The sequence below is a fragment of the Chiloscyllium punctatum genome, chromosome 3 (assembly GCF_047496795.1).
Source record: "Chiloscyllium punctatum isolate Juve2018m chromosome 3, sChiPun1.3, whole genome shotgun sequence".
Lineage (NCBI taxonomy): Eukaryota > Metazoa > Chordata > Chondrichthyes > Orectolobiformes > Hemiscylliidae > Chiloscyllium > Chiloscyllium punctatum.
Window position 1 is genome coordinate 121,063,721 of NC_092741.1, and position 22,427 is coordinate 121,086,147.

At 39.4% G+C, this 22,427-nt stretch overlaps 1 protein-coding gene across 10 annotated transcripts in view; it reads right to left on the reverse strand.

Moving 5' to 3' along the window:
- Positions 1–22,427, reverse strand: part of sipa1l2 (signal induced proliferation associated 1 like 2) — a 682,609-nt gene that overhangs the window by 264,299 nt on the left and 395,883 nt on the right. For all 10 annotated transcript variants that reach the window (XM_072559738.1, XM_072559717.1, XM_072559727.1 and 7 more), the window contains 2 exons: positions 15,204–15,361; positions 4,438–5,014 (listed from right to left, as the gene is read on the reverse strand). In XM_072559738.1, the coding sequence (XP_072415839.1) occupies positions 4,438–5,014; positions 15,204–15,361 (735 nt within the window). The remainder of the gene's footprint in view (positions 1–4,437; positions 5,015–15,203; positions 15,362–22,427) is intronic.

A 22,427-nucleotide genomic window follows, 5' to 3' on the forward strand; every position in this document is an offset into this window, starting at 1 on the left:
CATTTTCTCTTTGACTGCGTGGGTTTCCTCCAAGTCCTCCAGATTCCTCCCACAGAGCAAATATATGCAGGTTAAGCGGATTGGCCATGCTAAATTGCCCGATAGTGTCCAGGGATGTGCAGGGTTACAGGGATAGGCTAAGGGGGTAAGTCTGGGTGAGATGCTCTTCAGTGCATTGTGGAGGATTTTGTAAGACCATAAGTCATAGGAGCAGAAATTAGGCCATTCAGCCCAGAGTCTGCTCCACCATTCATTCATGGTTGATAGGTTTCTCAACCCTATTCTCCCGCTTTGTCCCCATAACTCTTTATCCCCTTGATGCTCAAGAACCTATCTATCTCAGTCTTAAATGTACTCAATGACCTGGCCTCCACAGCCTTATATGGCAAGGAATTCCATAGATTGATCATTTTCTGCCTGAAGTAGTTTATCCTTATCTGTTCTAAAAGGTCTTCCCTTTACTTTGGGGCGGCACGGTGGCTAAGTGGTTAGCACTGCTGCCTCACAGCGCCAGGGACCTGGGTTCAATTCCCACCTCGGGCAACTGTCTGTGTGGAGTTTGCACGTTCTCCCAGTGTCTGCATGGGTTTCCTCTGGGTCCTCCAGTTTCCTCCCCCAGTGCAAAGATGTGCAGAGTAGGTGAATTGGCCATGCTAAATTGCCCATAGTGATAGGTGCATTAGTAAGAGGGAAGTGGGTCTGGATGGGTTACTCTTCAGAAGGTCAGTGTGGACTGGTTGGGCTGAAGGGCCTGTTTCCACACTGTAGGGAATCTAATCTAATGACCCAAACTGTAATTTTACCTTGAGAGAATCCTGGACTAGAACCCCCAAGTCTCTTTGCACTTCAGACTTCTGAATTTTCTTCCCATTTAGAAAATAGTCCACGTCTCGATTCTTCCTCCCAAAGTGCATGACATGACACTTTCCCACATTGTACTCCATCTGCCAGTTCTTTGCCCATTCTCCTGACCTGTTGAAATCTTTCTGCAGCCTCCTTGACTCCTCCATGCTACCTGTCCCTCTACCTATCCTTGCATCATCTGAAAACTTAGCCAGAATGCCCTGAGTTCCTTCATCTAGATTGTCAGTATATAAAGTGAAATGTTGTGGTCCCAACACTGAGCCTTGTAGCACACCACTTGTCACCAGCTGCCATCCTGAGAAAGATCCTTTTATCCCCAATCTCTGCTTTCTGTCAGGCAGCCAAGCTTTTATCCATGCTAGCACCTTGCCTCTAACACTCTGACTCAGTAGCCTCCGAAGCGGCACCTTGTCAAAGGCCTTCTTGAAGTCCAGGTAGATAACATCCACCGGCTCTTCTTGGTCTAACCAACTCTTTAGTTCCTCAAAGAATTCTAGCAGATTTGTCAGACGTGACCTCCCCTTGATAAAACCATGCTGACTTTGCCCTGTTTTACCATACACTTCCAAGTATTCAGAAATTTCGTCCTTCACAATGGATCCCAGGATCTTACCCATGATCAAGGTTACGCAAATCAGTCTGTCATTTTCCATCTTTTGCCTTACTCCCCTTTTAAAACAGGGTTGTCACGTTTTCCAGTTTTCTGGGACCCCTTCTGATTCTAGTGATTCCTGAAAGATCATCACTATCGCCTCCACTATCTCTTTTCAGCTACCTCCCTTAGAACTCTGGGGTGTAGTCCATCTGGTCCAGGTGATTTATCAACCTTCAGGCCATTCAGTTCTTCTAGCCCTTCTCCTTGGTGATGACCACCATACTCAGCTCTGCCCCTTCACTCTCTTGAATTTCTTTGATGGACTGAATGGCCTGCTTCCACACTTTAGGTATTCTATGATTCTCTGAAGCATCTAAGGATGTTTTGTAACATCCCAAATGTTAACTATGACATTTCCACACTGAAAGTAGGTTGCATGTGTAAACTGCAATTACTGGATTTGAAAGTTTAGGAGAAAAGAATTCAATGTTTGCGAGTCAGATTCAGAAATGCACTCTTAAACCCTCTGATTTAATATCATTGTCAGTCCTCGGTAAGAAGTAGTTCAGCCTTTTAAAAATAATGCATAAGCTGAGGCAGACAATGCAAGAGAAAGAAGGTTATACTGGATTAAAATAAATTAGAATCAGAAGAAATTACAACATTTTCCTTAACAAGAAGTAGCTGAAATGCAAAAGTCCTGGAGAAACTTAGCATGTCTGTCATCATGTGTGGAGACATTCAGAGCTTATATTTCGAGTCTGAACGGAATTCTGGAGAGTCATACCGGAGGTGAAATGTTAACCCTGTTTCTGATCAGGGTTCCTTCAGAAATACAGAGTCATACTTCAAGTGCGACAGATCTTCATAGTGCGGGATAGTCAGGGAAAGCACATATTATTCCCGTTTTCACAGCAGTCAGTTGCTGTATTCTTTGATTTCAATGTCTAGTGTCACAGGTAGCCACTATAGCAATTCCTGTGAAAGGGTAAGTATGGAAGTTATGTGTGGTCAGGGTCCCGGAGGTTAAAGGGAGGCTGCCATGTGGGAAGAATATTTTGTGGGTAGATTTCTGCGTAGGCAGGGTGCTGGAGTGCCAGGGCACAAGGGCAAGGGGCCAAGGTAGATGCTGCTATGCTTGAGGTGGGCTGGAGGTATCAGATTTATTCAGCAGTATTCGGGAGTGGGGGTAGGGGTGGTCATAGCTCGCTCATGGACAGAAGGAAGTGGTATCAGATCAGGGCCTGTGTGTGTCTGTCTGTGTGCGTGTGCGTCCATTCATTGGGAGGGGGAATCACTTTAATACTCCGCCTTTTAATAATCTAACATGTCCTTAATAACTATTTATTTAACTGCAGCAGAACCCTCCAATTTAGATGGATTTTTGGGATGGGTTTCAGGGAATAAAGGATTAGCCATCAGAATCTTCATTTTCCCAGGCAATTCCCCTGTACCCTGCAATGTTGGGGATCCCTCAGAGTCCCAAAGTGCAAGTGCTATCTATGTTGCAGAAGCGACCATCTGGTCATCAGAAAACCTGGGCCTACCATTCATTATTGCTGGGTCAAAATTAATGAATTCCTCTCTTACAGAACTGTGCGAGTAACTACTCTACAATGGGCAGTTAGGGATGCAGAATTAAGGCTGGCCTAGCCAGTAATATCTAATCCCAGGAATTATAAAAAATTACACAAACAGCAGAAGCCTAAATACAGAACTGATTTATGCTTTCCCACCATTTGCGCCCTCTCCAGTAAAGCACCTCTTTGAAAAGACAAAGCAGAAACAAAGAAAAAAATCCAAAACTAGAAAAAGTCTCAGGAAATTTCCCTCTAATCACTGATAGCAATCATAAACATTAATGATACCGGTTTTTCTCATCTACATTTTGTAACTCAGCTTAGAAACGTACCCAAACACCTTACAGAGAATTCTTATTTATTATTCATTTTGGCCATGTTTTCAGAAGTCAATTTTTCTGAAAATATGCTTTCCATTGTCTAAATCAACTGTGCCTAGTTCTCCCAACCTGATTCAGCTCAAACAATCCATCAAGGAACCAGTAGCTGGTCAGAACTGCTTTCATTAATAACTACCCTTGTTACTTTTGTTTGACGAATGATCTATCTCAGTCGCCACCAAATGCTGTCATACAATCCTTTCATTGTGTATCATAAATACTTTCCGAAAAATACAATAGCATATTTTTGATTCCAAATGAAATTTTAACATCTAAAGTAAGCTTAAACAACAATTTTAAAAACTTTTTTTTTTAAACCAACCTGACCAAATGTCCCATTGAATTGATTTTCAAATAGTGTCTTATCTCCAGCAAAACTTTTACTTTCAGGCTTCAGCCTCTCAAAGCTAGGGATTATCCAGAGATCTGACTGATTATTAAACATAAATGAGCTATCTGAACATGTACAGGTAAACTCGTCAGTCAGATCTTTGTTGATCAGCATGGACACAGTGGGCCGAATGGCCTCACTCCATGTTGGAAACATCTGTGAATACATTTTAACAGTAGTTAAAGCAATAAAGAGTAAGAGTTTAGGATACAAAGATCAACAGGCCATGTAGTTGACTACAATCACCACCTATGATAATTGGTCATTTGTAATTAATGTGAATTTATGTTGCAAATGCTACAACAGTACAAGATTGTGTAGCATCATATAATCCACTGAATAGCAACTGTCCTTTCCTTGAAGCCCATTTTCCAACATTTGTTTAAAAAAAAAGCTAGAAGCAAAGTAATGGCCCAAATAAATAACATTCTAGAAATTAATAGCAATCTTAAAGTAAATAGAATTACTATGAAGCAACTCATTACTTTCTATATAAATTGAATCATACCTTAGCATTCAGAGTATTACATGAGGAAAGGGAACCATGGCTGGCAAAGAATTAGGATAAAAACTATCGCATAAGTTAATCATACTAAGATTAATAGTAATGAAAATAGTTTGTTTTACCTCAAGTCTCTGTACGATTTCTCTGATATCATCTGCACAACTTTCCATAGCAGACAGCAGGATGCATTCTCCTCTTTCATAAAAAATCTTTATGGTCATTAAACCAGAGGTCCAGCCAATGACATCCCTGCATGAGCAATTAAAAACTACATTTTTAGAGTCTTTCTCTACAAGCACGATGAATTCATTTGAGATTCCAACAATACATTCAATATCATTAGACTGGCCAAAGTCTCGAGCAAGGACATTCCACACAATAGCTCCAAAGCTGTACAGCTGCGCATCCTTCCGGGGTTTTGACTTCTCCTTTTTCTTTGCCCCAAGTGTGATGAAACTGAATTTCACTGAAGAATCAACTGTAGCTGTGGTAACAAAGTTTTCTGCCAAATCTTTCAAGTATTCCTGCCTTGTCCTGGTAGCCATTGCCCGGAACTTCTCAGACTTGTGTGCTGCATTTTCTGCATTGATAACTTTGGCAAGAAGAAAGTCCCTGAATACTGCTGACTTTGGAAAGGTGACTCCTTTGGGAATAGGTGGGCCAAACGGAGGCACATCTTTAGACCTGGATACAGCCACACTGTATGTGTTAAAAGAGATACCGAGTTAGATTTCTAAACACAAATACTAACTACAGTAGGTACAGTTTGTCAAAGAAAAAGCACAAGATAAAAGCATAACTGATATCATGCATAGAAATTTAGGGAGGAGAGACTTGGAAAGTATTTCAATTATCTTCCACCACACTTTGAGGAAAAGCATTCCAAAGACTCAGGAAACTTTTGATCATAGCACTCTCTTAAACTTATTTTTGAATAGTGACTCATAGTTGTAGAATTTCCTACAAGCTAACACGTTCCTTCCAAGTGCACCGTCATGATGTCTCAGGGTTTTGTGTTTCAACCTTCCATTAGCTTATGAATACAAGCCCAACTTGTCCAAATATTCCTCATAATACAACCCACCTATAACATGTATTAGTCTAGTAAACCTTCCCCAAATGGTTTTTAATGCATTTACATAACTTCCATAAATAAGGAGACCAGTACTCCAGACATCGCCTCACCAATGCAGCTGAAGCATAACCTACCTTTTTCTCATTTTCAATTCCTCTTGTAATAAATTATAATATTCTATTAGCTTTCCCACAACCTTGCTGCACCTGTAATTTAACCTTTTGCGAGTAATGCACAAGGACACAGATCCCTCTGCATCTCAGAGCTTTGCAATCTCTCACCATTTAGATAAAAGACTTTTTTTATTCTCCCTAACAAAATAAACAATTTCATTTTTCCCGCATTATACTCCATTCATCAGATTTTTGCCTGACTCACTTAACTTATCCTTACCTCTTTGTAGCTGCTTTTTGTCCTCTTCAGTTATATATCTTTGCATTGTGAGCAAATTTAGCAACCATTTCTTAGGTCCCTTCACCCAACTCATTTATGTAAGATGCAAAATGTTCAGGTCCCCAGCAATGATAGCTGTTGCAAACCATGGTGCATTTTGCTGACCAGTGAAAAACCCTTTAACGTTTATCTTCTGTTTCCTGTTAGCTTGGCAATCTTCTTTCCATGCCAATATATTACCCTACACTATGAGATATGCATTCATAATATGTTTCCCAAACTACAAATCAATCCAATACTCTCTAAGGAAGAGTGGAAGGGATTTCAGTCAGGAATATGATGGAAATAAAGCTGGAGCCTCTATCATCACTACAAAGCAAATCTAAACATGTTGACACTATTTCAAAGGCAAATCGGGCTCAATATTTTGTATTACAACTCCACATGCCATTAATATTTTGATTATCAATGAATTTTTCTTCCTTAAATGTTTTTTTTAAATTATTTGGGATGTAAGCCAGTATTTATTGCCCAATCCCAATTGCTTTGGAGAAGGTGCTTGTGTGCTGGCTTCTTGAATCACTGCAGTCCTTAAAGGGTAGATACATCCACCATGTTGTTAGAAAGAAAATCCTTAGTAGTTAGATTCTCACCCTCACCTTTCTCAATTACTCTCTTATACGAATTTGCTGTTGAACAGGAAAGAGGATAAAACAACCTTCAAAGGCACAGAAAAGACAAATCTTCAACCAGTGAATGCAAGATTGAGAATCGATGTATCTACAAACTTGTGTTATCAGAGTTAAAAGGACTTGAAAGGTCCTAAAGGAAACAACTCATAAATGTATGTGATCTGGACTGGTCCCAGAAATGCATTTCTCTGACTTTATTTCCATCCTACCAATAACATTGGTCTTGTCTCTTTGTGTATCCATAGGTGTTCATGAATTTGGGGAAAGGAATAGAGTTTAAATTAGAATTACAGATTAGCAATTCAATTCGTCTTTTTGCCATTGGTTAAAAAGCTTGATTACCATAAATGATTATTTTCTTTCTTAATAAAGAACATCTGAGAGAATCTGTGCACATTCTTTTCATCCAAATTAAACGTTTAGATAAAATTGGTTAATTTGGTGGTTTAGTTAAATGTTCACAGTTGTGACAACTAGGGGAACAGTGAGGCTTGATTTCCAATGCACTACTCCAGTGAGTCATGGCATTATGCATATGCTTCCTTTGTTCTTTGTGATGGTACAGATAGCATGTTTGGAAGGTGCTATCAGAGGACCCTTGGTGAATTACAATAGTGCATCTGTGATGGATAGTGTGACTGATGGCAGTTGGTGGATGGACTGTTATCCTAGATAATCTCAAGCCCTTGGCCAGACAAGCAAAGACTAGACCATTACACTCCTGACTTGTGCCTTGTAGCTGGCACACATGCATTGGGAATTCACTGTAGAAATTCTAGCCTCTGGCGTATTCTTCCAGCCCCAGTATTTAGAGAGGCTTAATCCAGTTTAGTTCCTGGTCAACGAAAATGTCAACCTTGTTGATAGTGAGGGACTCAGCAATGATAATGTTACTGAATTTCAAGGGGAGATGGTTAGATTCTCTCTTGTTAGAGATGGTCACTGGCAAAGAGGTGCTTCTGCAGCTGTACAGGGCCCTGGTGAGACCACACCTGGAGTACTGTGTACAGTTCTGGTCTCCAAATTTGAGGAAAGACATTCTGGCTATTGAGGGAGTGCAGCGTAGGTTCACGAGGTCAATTCCTGGAATGGCAGGATTGCCTTACACGGAAAGACTGAAGCGACTGGGCTTGTATACCCTTGAGTTTAGAAGACTGAGAGGGGATCTGATTGAAACGTATAGGCTTATGAAAGGACTGGACACTCTGGCAGGAGGGAACATATTTCCGTTGATGGGGGAGTGCCGAACCAGAGGACACAACTTAAAAATACGGGGTAGACCATTTAGGACAGAGATGAGGAGAAACTACTTCACCCAGAGAGTGGTGGCTGTGTGGAATGCTCTGCCCCAGAGGGCAGTGGAGGCCCAGTCTCTGGATTCTTTTAAGAAAGAATTGGATAGAGCTCTTAAAGATAGTGGAGTCAAGGGGTATGGAGATAAGGCTGGAACAGGATACTAATTAGGAATGATCAGCCATGATCATATTGAATGGCGGTGCAGGCTCGAAGGGCAGAATGGCCTACTCCTGCATCTATTGTCTATTGTCTATTGTCTATTTACCAGCCGAAGCCTGGATATTAGCCAAGCCTTGCTCAATGTGAACATCAACTCCTTCAGTATCGGAGGAATCACAACTCATGTCGGTCATTATACAATCCTCAGTGAATATCTCCACTTCTGCTCTCATTAGGAAGGCTATTGGTGAAATAGGTGAAGATGGCTAAAAGAGGGACACTACCTCAGGGAACTCCTGCAGGAATGTTTAGTGGTTCAGATTATTTATATCCAACAACACAACTATCTTCCTTTGCTCTAGGTATACTCCAAACAAAATTTTCACTCAAATCCACTGATGACAGTTTGCTAGGGCTCCGTTTGCCATACGTGATCAAATGCTGTATTAAAGTTAAGGTCAGTCACCCTAACCTTACCTCTGGAGTTCAACTCTTTTGTCCACATTTTGACCAAGGCTATAATGAGGACAGGAGTTGAGTGGCCCTGGTGAAACTCAAACAGCATCAATCTGCAGATTATTCCTGAGCGAGTAGTGGCCCTGGTGAAACTCAAACAGCATCAATGTGCAGATTATTCCTGAGCGAGTACTGCTTGATGGCATTATTGATGATCCCCTCTATTACTTTACTGATGATCAAAATTGGACAACGTGGTGCTAACAGGCTGGATTGACACTGTCCTACTGTTGGGCACAGGGCATACCTGGGCACTTTCCCACACTTTCAGGTTAATGTTTTAGAGACAGAGTCACACAGCACGGAAACAATCCAACCATTGAAATCATATTCATTTACCTGTCAGTTCATCTATCTATGGGGCAGTACAGTGGCTCAGTGGTTAGCACAGCACCAGGCTCCAAGGTTCGATTCCAGCCTCTGACGACTGTCTGTGTGGAGTTTGCATGCACTCAGTGTCTGCATGGGCCTCCTCCGGGTGCTCTGGTTTCCTCCCACAGTCCAAAGATGTGCAGGTCAGGTGAATTGACCATGCTAAATTGTCCAAAGTGGTAGGTGCATTAGTCAGAGGGAAATGGGTCTGGGTGGGTTACCCTTTGGAGGGTTGGTGTAGAGTGGTTGAGCTGAAGGACCTGTTTCCATACTGTAGGGAATCTAATCTAATCATTCCATGCTGAACATAATCCCAAACTGAAGTCGCCCCATCTGTCTGTTTTTGACCCATATCCCTCCAAACCTTTCCTATTCATGTACTTATCTAAATGCCTTTTAACTGTTCCAATTGTGCCCACATTCATCGCTTCCCTCAGGAAGTTCAGTCCACATGAAAACCACCCTCTGTGTAAAACATTTGCCCCTCGTGTCTTTTAAATTTCTCTCCTCTCAACTTAAAGAAGTGCCCCTCGTCTTAAAATCCCCCATCGTAGGGAAAAGGCATCCATCATTACACCTATTTATACCACTCATGATTTTATAAACCTGTATATGGTCACCTCTCAAACTCCTATGCTCCAGTGGAAAAAGTCCCAGTCTATCCACCCTTTCTTTATAACGCAAACCTTCCACACCTAGCAACATCCTGGTAAATTTCTTCTGAACTCTCTCCAGCTTAATAATATCCTCCCTATAATTCAGCAACAAGAACTGGAGACAATACTCCAGAAGAGGCCTCATTAATGTCCTGTACAACCTCAATATGATTTTCAAACACCTATATGCAAAAGGTTTGAACAATGAAGGCAAGCATGCTCAACGCCTTTTTAACCATCCTGTCTATATGTGATAGAAATTTAAGAGAATTATGTACCTGTACTCCTAGGTGCCTCTGTTGTACAACACTACCCAAGGACCTACCATTAATTGTACAAGTCCCACCGTTGTCTGCTGTTCCAAAGTGTAATACCTTGCATTTATCTGGATTGAACTCCATCTGCCATTTTTCAGTCCATTGAATCATGTTTGACGTAGCTATACAAGAATAGTTTGACAAGGCTAAGTTCTGGACTACAAATTGTCAGTACTGCTGTGGAATATTGTCAGAGCCAACAACCTTTTCAGTGTCTAGTGTCTTCAGCCTTCAGGTGGAGGCTGAAATGATTTATTCAATCGGCATCTCTGATTGAAGATGGATGCAAAAACATCAAAGACAAAAGGTGTACTCTTCTTTCAGTGAGGATGAGGGTATCTGTGGTGCCTTCTGCTCTAGTGAGTTATTTAACTGTCCACTACTATTCACAACTGAATGTGATAGAGCTGCAGAGCTTAGATCTAATCCATTGGTTTTGGAATCACTCAGCACTGTCCATTGTATAACTTACAATGGCTTTTGAAGATTTCAAGATAAATATGATCTCCTTGAAAAGGTGCAGTGCTTGATGTTATTTTCTCCTCAATGTTATGGGATTTACTTACTTTCATTCAAAATAACTCATTGAAAAAATACAATATTTTCCTTTACTGTTTCTTTCTTAATGCTTTCTGAAGCTCTTCTCATAACTGTGTTCCATTTGAATGAGATTTTTGTTTCACCTTAGTCTTTCATTAAGTTATTGGAACTGCAATTTTTATCCATTGACAAGTCAGTTCTGCCTGAATCTAAGATTATCGTTTACTTTAATAAATGGATCCGATCACAATCCGACTCGTTTGATTTAAGAGTCTAGTTGACAGCATTTGAGCAAATTTTTTTTTTAACTATTATTAACTCCAGGTTCATCTCATCTTGCAGGCAGTCTCATTTCACAATGCAACCAACGGCAAAGTCAGATGGACATCAAATAAACAATGGGTACTGACAGGCCCCAAAATATATTCTGGTATTTCCGACATGAAATGTTGCTATGGTGTTAATTTAAGAACAGATATTCAAATTCAGCCAATAATGAAATGAGGGAAAGAGAAAATGTCTGAACTGTAGTTAGTTTCATCAACCTACTTGGACATGGCATAATACACCTCCCGGGCAGGTAGGACTTGAATCTAGACCTACTGACCCAGATGTCAAGGTACTGTAATGTCTGTTTTATAAACAACAAGAAAAACAAGAGGTTAACTTGTGATAATGATCTATCTAGATTCTCTAATGAAATTTCATCGGTTTGTGCTTTTTAAATTTCCTATAGCATTTTCTTATTAGTTTTCCACTTTCCTGAAGGCATCAAGTCTGGCAATCACAACACTGCTATCTCCCCAGAATCCCAACTTCATGCCAAGCCAGACTGCAAGCATTAAAAGGATCTTCATCCACAGTGTGTCAAAGCTAAGCTCTTTTATTTCTCACATCATTAATGGGATTTGGGTACCAGCACTTATTGCTTATCTCTACTTGCCATTGAATTAGTAATGCACTGCTTCCTTGAATCGATGAACTCCATGTGCTAGAAGGACCAATCTTGTGAGGCATAGATTTGAAGGATATTGTCCGAGACAGGGTGGTGTGTAATTTGGAACGGAACTTAGAAGTGGGGGTGTTTCCATACACATGCTGCCCTTGTCTTTTTCGGTGGTCAAGATCATAGTTTCAGGAAGTGCTGCCTTGGCAACATGTTTGAAATGCATTTTGGAAAGGGTATACATTATAGCCGTAAAGTCCAGGTGATAGAGGGAGTCAATGTTTAAGGTTGGGGATCAGTGTCAGTCAAGAAGGTTGCTTTGTTCTGGATGGCAATGAGCTATTTGAGTGTTGCTGAAGGGTAAGTATTTCATCATGCTCCTGAAATAAGCCTTGGAGTTGGTGAAAAGATTATGGGGAATCACGAACACTTTCAACTAAACTCCCAAGAAACATTTATACATATAACATAATATTTTAAAATCCTTGCTCTTGCTTGTGAAGAATAGAAAACCTGCCAACAAAACCATGCTAAATTTTAACATATTGAATGGATGCAACTTCAGAAAAAGAATTTGGACTATTAAAAAACTGTTAAAATAACAATTAAACCTAGCACTATACTGGTTGAAAAATGATAACCAATCAGGTCAGTAAGACAGCCACTTCAGGGTAGAATCACAGATATTTCCAGGAATCACAACTGATGTCAGTTAGGCCCACAAATATGTTTAAATTGAACTTTCGGTAATGTATCTGCTCAGAACATATTACCAAACCACGTTTTCACCATTAGCAGTGATGTTATGTTGTTACTGCAAAATGAATAATGGCTCATTCTAAATGGACTGTACCCTTTCAGAAGTGGAGACATTAGTTTTAAAGACCATTTAATTTAACACAAAATCAATTACCATTGAAAACAAAGATTAAAAAATGCTTTGCAACTAAGTTAATAGGTTTCAGTTGGGCGAGATTCATTTCAAAGTAAGGAAGTCAGATATGGGTTAACAAGGTCCATTAGTAGAACATCGATATATAGAATTAAGTATGCTTTCAGCAACCTGATCAAATTGGACATCATGTACACATGCAAAGTATCGTGAAATCAAATCTAAATTGAGACTCAGTTCCTCGTAGCAGCAGTGAAGGAGAGCATTTTCCTCTGTGTTGTGAAATCTGAAATAGGCTTTGAATTTCATTGCATATAGCACAAAGAGAAAAACTCTCTTTATAATACATTGCTCCATGGTCAGTAATAGATACACAGCACAGAGGCCATTTGACCATTAAAACACACCCTTCATAGAAACTTGGTGTCCCCCACCATCAGCACATCTAAACACCTTGAGTTACTCCATGAAGTTTGCTTTGCTGACTGTATTGAGATTGTCAATTCAGACACTTATTATTCTTGACATTAAGAAATACAAATCACATCAGTCCTGATCTTGCCTGACCTCAGTTGGTACCCACATTCTGCAGTCATGGCTCAGTTTGAAACTGTTCTAAGAATAAACTATATAGTTCTCTTTCAGTTATCACCTTTCAATGCTCAGGATTATGTTTCTATAGATCAGCTTAGTGGTTCTTCTATGCATCATGTTTAGCACTCTTATGGTTCCAAGAGTAACTGGCCAGAGCATCAACCTTGGACGAGCAAGTTTATTGCTGCTAAATAGGATTGTAGGTTAAAAATCTAGTCATCTTAATATCAACCACAATTCACAAGTTCATGGGATTAGTAAATTTACTTCAGATTCTGCTGACTGGGCAATATAAAGGTCAACAGCTGCTTGTTGCCCCAAACTCATTGGATATAGCTATAGTTCAGTCTAAGCTGTATTATTAAAGCTCTTTCACCTGATATCTAAATTCATTCAACACTACATGAAAGATGATTAAGCATAATCATTGCGTCAGCTCATCAAGTGCAAAGGCTTTATTTTATATCTGTATTAAATGCCAACTATCATTATTTACTGGAAAATATTACTATAAACCTCATCCAATGCCTATGCTATTGCAGCATTTGTCTAAACTCATCTGTGAATTTAGCAAACTTACATCGAGTTTCTCCAAATCAAGTCATTCAGACTGACCAGAAAGAACTGTATGAATCATGGGCATCCTGCTCTGCACCCACGAGGGTTAATTTTAGTAGGTGCTGCAGGCTTAACCGTTGCAATGATCTTTATATGTTGCCATATATCTTACTTATTTCTCCCTAGAATATTCCAGTCTTCTTTAATCACTTGTACTCCATTCATAATTTTTTTTTAGACCGCCTGTTTGGAAAGTTTATTCTGTTTCATAGAATCTACTTCCTTTATCTTCTGTGCGTCTGACTGTTTGGAGCTGCTTCACAACCTTTGCTATGTGAAATCTAATGCTTCTACTGAGTTTGAGCAGGGACTACAAGTTGCTGTGAAAACATTTATTTCAACATGAAGTTTTGGATAGTAATAACAGAGATGGCAATTCTCTTTCCATCAAATGGCCGAACAGGAATCTCTCTCACTCTTAACGTTTGCCATTGCTGAATGTTGGAAAGATATGCAGGTTGACAATCAACCTGTTTGGCCATATTACGAATGCCTCATTTTTGGCCATCAAGATGGAACCCACTACACTACAAGACCTTCCAGGTATGGTATAATCCTGCAACTATCAGAGATATGCACTTTACTTTAGAAACCATTTAATTTTTCTCTGCGAGATATTAATTTGCTTCATCACTCAAACGTCTGGCAGTCCTAATTTTCTCCTACTTGATTTTAACTGTGAAGTCTCTTCCAAGGATTCTCCTGCTCCTAGGATGCTGCCTGATCTATTGTGCTTTTCCAGCACCACACTCTTGACAAATGTCTGGCCATGTAGACCAGTCTTGGTCTAATTGGAAAAAAAAGGGCACGCTATTAGCTCAAATTGTAAAATATTGGATATCTAATAGTAAAATTACTTTGCATAGTATTTGTAACACAGCAACAGGCCAATTGATCCAACTGGCTTTATCAATATATCACTCCCTGATTTGTTTATCTCACTGCCCATCAGATGCAACCATATCCCTCAGCCATCCCTTCTTGAAATCCATGTTCTCACCACTTCAATAAAGAAGTTTCCCCAGAATTCCCTGTTGAACCTATTAATAATCATTTTATTCAAGGACCCCAGTTTTGGTCTTCCCATAAATGACAGCATCTTCTGTATGTTGATCCTATCAAACACCTATCAGGTCATCTCATGGCTTTCTCCTGCCAGAGAAAGAGAAATAGCTTGTTAATGTGTTCCAATACATAACTTAGTCAAATTAGTTTTGCATTTCTCCAATCCTTTTATACATACAAATATCTATCTATCTATGTATTTAGTAATATGGAGATCAAAATAGTTGACAGAAGCAGAAGTTGAAGTATGAATCTATAGCGAATCGTTCAATTCCAAATAGGGTTGAAACCCCCACATTCTCAAAAGGAAATGCTAATTACTGTTTGGGCTAACTTGATCGATAAAATTCTGCAAAGCAAGAAACAAAACTGTAAAGGCAGCATATATCATATTAGACAAATAAGATGCGGCTGATCAACTCAACAACGTATAAAGCAGTAATGATGATAGATGTAGAGAGGTCTGCAGTCAAGGTCATTTTGCTCATGGCTGAAAAACAAACACGATGAGGAGATTTGGAAGAAACACTTGATGAAATGAGGACCTTGCGATCACTTGGAAATGACACAGCTAATTTCCTGAGGGATCAGCTGATTGTGAAGCAGCATTTTTAGCCGAATACATACCCAATATTTGCAACTTCAAAAACAATGAGAAGAAAAGTTCCAATCGGGAAAAATACAGAAGGTGAAAGAGGAGTTCAAAAGCACTTCAGTAACAGAACCAAAAGTAACTAGGTGGATGTTGAGTGCTTACCTGTAGCAGACATTCTCTGTGCATGGATTATGAACTCTGACAATGACAAAAACATGTTGAAAGTGGGATCTGATGTTTCTAGGAGTGAAAGGAAGTGCTCCAGGCTCTTGAAAGACAATTGTGACTATGTCATTTCCTATGTGTCTCTTCCTTAAGAGCTAGGGGAGTATAGAAACAGAAATCTAGTTAGCCAAGTTTGAACAGCACAGATTTAGTGCTGTTTCTAACTATTGCAATTCAGTTAAAACCCCCTCCAAAACTAAAATTCTTTCATTATTTTCACATGTAGATAAATCAATTAATATGCTTTCTCTATTTTTAGACACATTTCTTTCCAACTAGTAAAAGCAGCAAATTTTTGGTGATGATTACTGGATCAGTTGAGACTCCAATATGCCATCTTTCTGGTTGAGGTGTTAACCCAAACCCCTCTACCCTCTCTGGGTCAGTCTATTGTGCTGGTTTTTAAGTTTATGCTGTTGCTTTGCATAGTCAGCACTTTTAAAGATGTCAGCTTTTCACAGTTCTGTAGATAACACTTCTGGGAAAGATACTCCATGTAAAAAGGAAGTATTTTACAGAAAGACCAAGTAGCTGAATATTTTAAATTATGGTTTTCAACAGAACACTGAAGCAACTGAAGAACATTCATACATAGCAATAGATGGAAATATGAGAAATTCAGCCTTTTAAGAGACTGTGGATGAAACTCAGTCTCTTCAAACATTATATATTCCCAGTTACTTCTAACACCTGGAAACAGTCTGTTCTGTAACGTGGCCTATAATTATAGCTAAACCAGGGACGGGGGTCCAAGAAACGACATGTCAGCAAGACAAACCATTTTTGAAAGCGCTAACTTGAATGTTGCACAAGTTAAAAGAAAAAGAATTTACTGAAAAAGTTTGAGCCATCACCCAAGAAATTTAGTAGATTCATTTTTTTTCAGCTTTTGGACAAAATAATACATCAATCGTATTATGCTCATGTTGCAAACTATCAAATGAGCTTGGAAAACTCCAGATGTTAATCTTGTGAAAAATAATTGTTCTACAACTTATAATACATAGGTATCAGTCATGATTTTGGTTGCCCACCCTCACTAAAAGCAATATATTAGTTGTGCTTTTGCAATAATTTGGAACCTCGGCTTACATCTTTTAAGTTCACACCTTTCATCAAGATTAATCAACAATTAGGCTATAGCACGGATACACATCAACAATGCAGCAACTTTTCAAAATAAATTCACTGTTTCATACCTAATTTTAACTCAGTTAATTTGCATAACCATCAGCAGCCCATTGCGTCTAAGGAGGAATATACAGACACACTGAACGAGGTCTGACCTAAGTTGGTAGTGAATGAGTTTTAAAACCTTTTATCCTCATGGGATAAATTGTGGTACTTACTTATTAGATCACTCTACATAAGTGGACAAGATTACAAAAGATTGTTAAAGTGGTCTGCAGTGGTCTCTAACAGCACAGTTTTCCATATAGCAAGGTTGCAGAGGAAAACGATTGCCGCATTATAGCAGATCGAACTGTTGTAGTTCATGGAGGTCTGGCTCTTTGCCTTGACCCACATCTGTGGAGTGATACCCCTCAAGCTATATATATTGAGTTGCCTCTTTGCAGTAGAGAGATGCTAATAGTGTTTTTATGGCTAATTACCTCACGTATAGTTTGAGAGTAAAAAGAACAAGTCACAAGTACTGAGCATGTAGTCAGAAAATGTAAAGAGAAATGTGATGTAGCAAAATGCTGCTGGGTAAGTTTGTGGAAGTCCATAATTTGCAATCCTTAAGAAATAGTTAGAATTTTATTGTTTCTAATTTTGCTTGGGGTCTGCGCAAAGCCCCTCTAAATCATGAAATACAATGTATTTTTGTTCTGTGAGAAGTATGAGTCCCCCTGAAGCTGTTTCATTAATAACATTCCCCGATAATTTCTCAATGAAATATTTAATGTGGATAACAAATAAAACAAAATTAAAAATTTGGATGAAAATGTATAATTTAGTAACTACCAGCCAATTATGAGCCACTCTGTAAACCTGATATTTCACAAGGCTATGCAAGTTCTACTCATTCACAGTTTAGTTAATATGAGCCCTATGTTAGATATACAGGCATTTCTCCCCCACCTAAAACAGTTAGAGAACAGCTTATTCTTACTCCTTTCATTTGTAAATTATTTTGGGTGGGAATAGAAATGAGCTTTAAAAAGGGTTTACTGAACTATTGTGAATATTGGATTACATTAGTTTGCATTCAGATAAATTAGCAGGGCTTTACCCTAGGATGATGATATCATTGTTTATTTCTTCCATTACTCATGTCTTTGTACAAAGTTAAAAATCACACACTACCAGGTTATAGTCCAACAGATTTAATTGGAAGCACTCGCTTTCGGAGCGCTGCTTCTTCATCATGTGGTTGTGGAGTACATGATTGTAAAACACAATTTATAGCAAAAGTTTAGTGTGATGTAACTGAAATTATACATTGAAAAAATACCTTGATTATTTGTTAAGTCTCTCATCTGTTAGAATGACCATGTTAGTTTCACTTCTTTCATATGTAAATCGCAAATCTTTTTTTAAAAAGTTACATTCTCAAGTGAACTTTAACAATTGGTGTCAGCTCAGATATTGTATTAAAAGTGTTAGCTCCTGTGTGCTGCTGTCTGCGCTATAACGTTTAGACTGATTCTAATGTAAAAAATTAATTAACAGAGTCTTACACAGATTCATGTAGTTTTTGAGCAAAGTACGATATAACTCTGAAAGTACAAATTCACCCGTTGGCGGTGGGGGGTGGGAGAAGAGAGAGAGAGAGGGTTGTGAGTGAGTGTCTGCGAGAGTAGTATATGTGTGTGAGAGTGCAAAGGGGTCTTAACAAACAATTTCAGTTACATATAATTTCAGAACATCACACTATAAACTTTTGCTCTCAATTCTCTGTCTTATAATCGTGTACTCCACAAACACATGATGAAGGAGCAGCGCTCCGAAAGCTAGTGTTTCCAATTAAACCTGTTGGACTATAACCTGGTGTTGTTTGCGTGATTTTTAACTTTGTACAACCTGGTCCAACACCAGCATCTCCAAATTGTGCCTTTGTGTTATTCCTCCATGGTCCTAACTATTTGGTCAACATGCACCCATGAGGTTATAAGATGCCACAGGGAAAAAAATTGCCTTAAAACTAATTCTGCACAGGGCTGAATTCACCACCAATTTCGATTCATTTCTGGTGAACATACCCAGCAGCATTTTTCTACATCACATTTCTCTCTACATTTTCTGACTACATGCTCGGTACTTGTGCCTTGTTGTTTTTGCTCTCACACTATACGTGAGGTAATTAGTCGTAAAAATACTATTAGCATCTCTCTACTGCAAAGAGACAACTCAATATATATAGCTTGAGGGGTATCACTCCACAGATGTGGGTCAAGGCAAAGAGCCAGACCTCCATGAACTACAACAGTTCGATCTGCTATAATGTGATAGTCGTTTTCCTCTGCAACCTTGCTCTATGGAAAACCGTGCTGTTAGAAACCACTACAGAAAATTGTGCTGTAGAAGCCCACTATAGAAAATCACTATACCCATTCAGCAGAAAGTTTGCGTTATACAAACAACATCCACGATTTGTTTTTCGCATTATAGCCATTTCGCGTTGATGAAATGCACGTTATACCAGAATGATCTATACTCGCATTTACACAGTTTTATTTGTCAACACTGGCCCATGACAAAGATCCTTAAATATATGTCCTGTGCCAATACCACAGGCTCACATTCCTGCAGTACTTGCTCACACAAACACATGCTTGAATTTTTGTTTTACACCTTCTTCATGCTATAGATTGAAGCCACATCACCATTCCCCACCATTCTAAACCCATATTAATAACTGCTGCTATTAAGATGGTCAAATTTATTGTTCTGTTTGCTCCATGATATAAAACCTGAAAGATATCTTTAAATGTGTCTCAGGACCTTGGTTAATGGAGATGATCATCAGTTCCATTACATACAATACACACTTCAATACATCTTACTAAAATATCATTCTTTCTTAAAGTTGAATAGCTTCCTGAATCTCCAGGGTTATAGCTTTTGGCATCTCATCTTAGCAAACTCTTGGAACAAGAAATGTCCATTATTGTATGTTTACTTAACCTTAATGTGACAACCCAGAGTAAGTGAGCTTATATATCTGCCGTAAGGATCTCGTAGTCAATACTGCAATTGGTTACCGCCTCATTCTCCTGAGACTTCCTAAAGTTTATCCACAATGCATATTTACACAAATGGAAACAACTGCATAAAAAGCTATTAAGTACCAGTGAACCCATCAAAAATGTCAAATGAAGTTATGTACCTCGAGCCAATGCCTTTCCTGTTTCCTAATACCATTCTGTATTCTTCTTTTACAAATACTGACAATTCGATTTTTAAATACCAAAGTAGGTCATTCGATGTTCTAATCAGAGAATGTGATAGGACACAACAAAATAATTCAGCTCATCATCTCTCTACCAGCTCTTTGGTCGAGCTATTTCATCAATATCACTTGCTGCTACTTTACCATCATCATGTAATTTTTTTCCCCCCCAGCAAGTACTTACCTACTTCTGGATTGAAAGAACTAGTGAATCGGCTTCCACCATTAATTCAGGCACTGCATTCCAGATTGCAACAACACGCCGTGTAAAAAAATATCAGCTCTGATTCCTTTGCCAATTACCTTGAATCTAAGTCCTCTAGTTACTGACTCTTCTGCTAATGGAAACAGTTTCCCTCATTTAACCTAATAAAACTATTTAAAATTTTGAACACCACTGCCAAAGCTCTTTCATAATCGCACTGTTTCAAAGCAAATAATCTCAGTTATTCAATCCTTTCATATTACTGAAGTCCGTCAATCTCAGTACCATTCTAATCAATGTCCCTTTTGTAGCCTCTCCAAGGTCATATCATCCTTGATCCAGCAAAGAGCTATCTAGACTTTTATAAAGATTTAACATAACAGAGTGAATTTTATTAGGAATTAGCTAAATGTCAATTTAAGAGTTTCATGGTGGATTTTCCTCTGAGGCCTAGTCAGATTTATCACACTAGTTTTTGAAACTTGGCCCATTACTTATGTATGGTCCTACAGCAATCTTCTCATCATATCTTCCTTCTCACCACAGGCAGAAGTACTTGACACTGCTGGGACCTCCTGGGATTTCTGTTGCCAGCATATTTAAAACACAGCAATGTATCATGTCTGAAGCTGTCCTGCATGGTTCATGTGAATTTTCCAGGAAATGGCAGACACAGGAAAATTGGCACCTACTTTGCCAACAAGTACCTGGAAGTTTGATGGACAGACTGATATAGATGAGGGCTCTTCTCTTTCTTCAGGACTGACAGAGGAAACCATGCCAGCCTGGTCTGAGGTTGCCACCCATGGCAACGATATTTCCATGGTGCAGAGAAACATCCAGCAATTTCGAAAGGAGGTGAATGATCTTCTCTGCTGTTGTGACTGTCACAAGGTCAGTCAGGTGGACCTCACAGAATATAAGCTTCCTGATTGGATGAGGTTAACAGTCCCAATCAGGGAGCCCTGGCTGACAAACAAACAGGATTGTGACGGGTCTAGGTCACTCTGACTTAGCCAGACCACTGTCAAGTACCACGTAAGTGTTAATAAAGGGTGTCTTGGAGATGGGATCTAAAGATAAAGATGGCAGATTTCTCCCTAAAGACATTAGTGAACCAGATGGGTTTTTCCAACAATCGACCATGGATTCACGGTCATCATTAGACTCTTACTTCCAGATTTCATTGAATTCAAATTACTCCATCTGCCATGGTGGGATTTGAACCTGGGTCTCTGGATTAACTAAGAATACCACTGGGCCATTGTGTCCCCAAGCCTTGACTGAAGACATTTGCATAGCTTCACTCAGGACATATCCTGAGCAGAGGGACTATAGGTCAGCCCACAGCAAAACCCCAAAGCAAAGCCAAGCGACAGCCGAACGGTTAAAAGTTTCTTCTGGATCTGGGCCAACAAAGCCGCTGAAGTGTCTGCATACCAACAGCAACAAGACAGCAAAGAGGGCCACTGGGTCTGAACTGAGAAAGAGAACTCATAGGCTGGAATCCAGGAGAGTGCATACACTAGAAAGCCCACCTAGTATGGAACAGTTAAATTGTTCAGCAACATCCAAATCAGAACCAAGCAACATAAATATCTGGTTAAATGGTGACCCGGTTCGAATGGATGTTGACACCGGCGTGGCTGTATCAGTGATTGCAGAATCATGAGTTCGATGCCTCTTCCTGTGCGCAAAGTGCCTAATCAACAGTATTCCAATGAAAATTACCATCATGCTCCAAAATAGAGCACTGAGGTACATGACAATATTGCACATGGATCAGAGGGGTGAGTGTGTCTCCAATGACAACGTCCTAGGATGAGGAGGTGCAGGCAGCTGCAACCCAGGAAATCTACCCGGAGATGGTTAATGACTGCCATCCAAAATGGAGGGCCGGAGGAGCAAGAGGCAAGCTGGAGTCACCAAATGTTCTGATGTCATGTTGTGAATTGTTGCCATCTAGTTTCTATCTAGCATGCAGGAGAATGAGAACCTGCAAATCAATGAGGGAAGATTAACTATTAATAAGCTGTTAATGCATGCAAATAGATATAAATTGGCCTCTTACCACTCTCTCTAGCAACATTCTTGTCTTATCATTCAACACCTGGTTACAGAATGGGATTTCTTGCTCGTGACGTTGAAAATCTTATTCTGGCTGATTTGATCCTATTTTCACAACTTTCTCAGCAATGCCCTTGTAGTTCATGAACTGGAAAGATTCTGTCCAATTACTTTTGCACCCTATTCCTTTACTAATATATCATTTTCTGAAGAGAAAAAATTTGTAGTTTAGTATGGTCAAGGTAAGGGAATGGGACTCTGTAAATTGCTCCTTAGAGAGCTGGCATAAACACTGTTGGCCAAATGGTCTCCTTCAGTTATCTAACCATTTACAATTCTATTAAAGCCAAGAATCAAGTTTCTCAATGTTCCCTGCCAAATTGCTGGCTTTATGGTATAAACATCCACAGATCACTCTGTTGTTCACCTCCATTAAAACTACATCCTGTCATTTATACTGGCTCTCCTCATTGTCCCTACTCCCAGAAGAGAC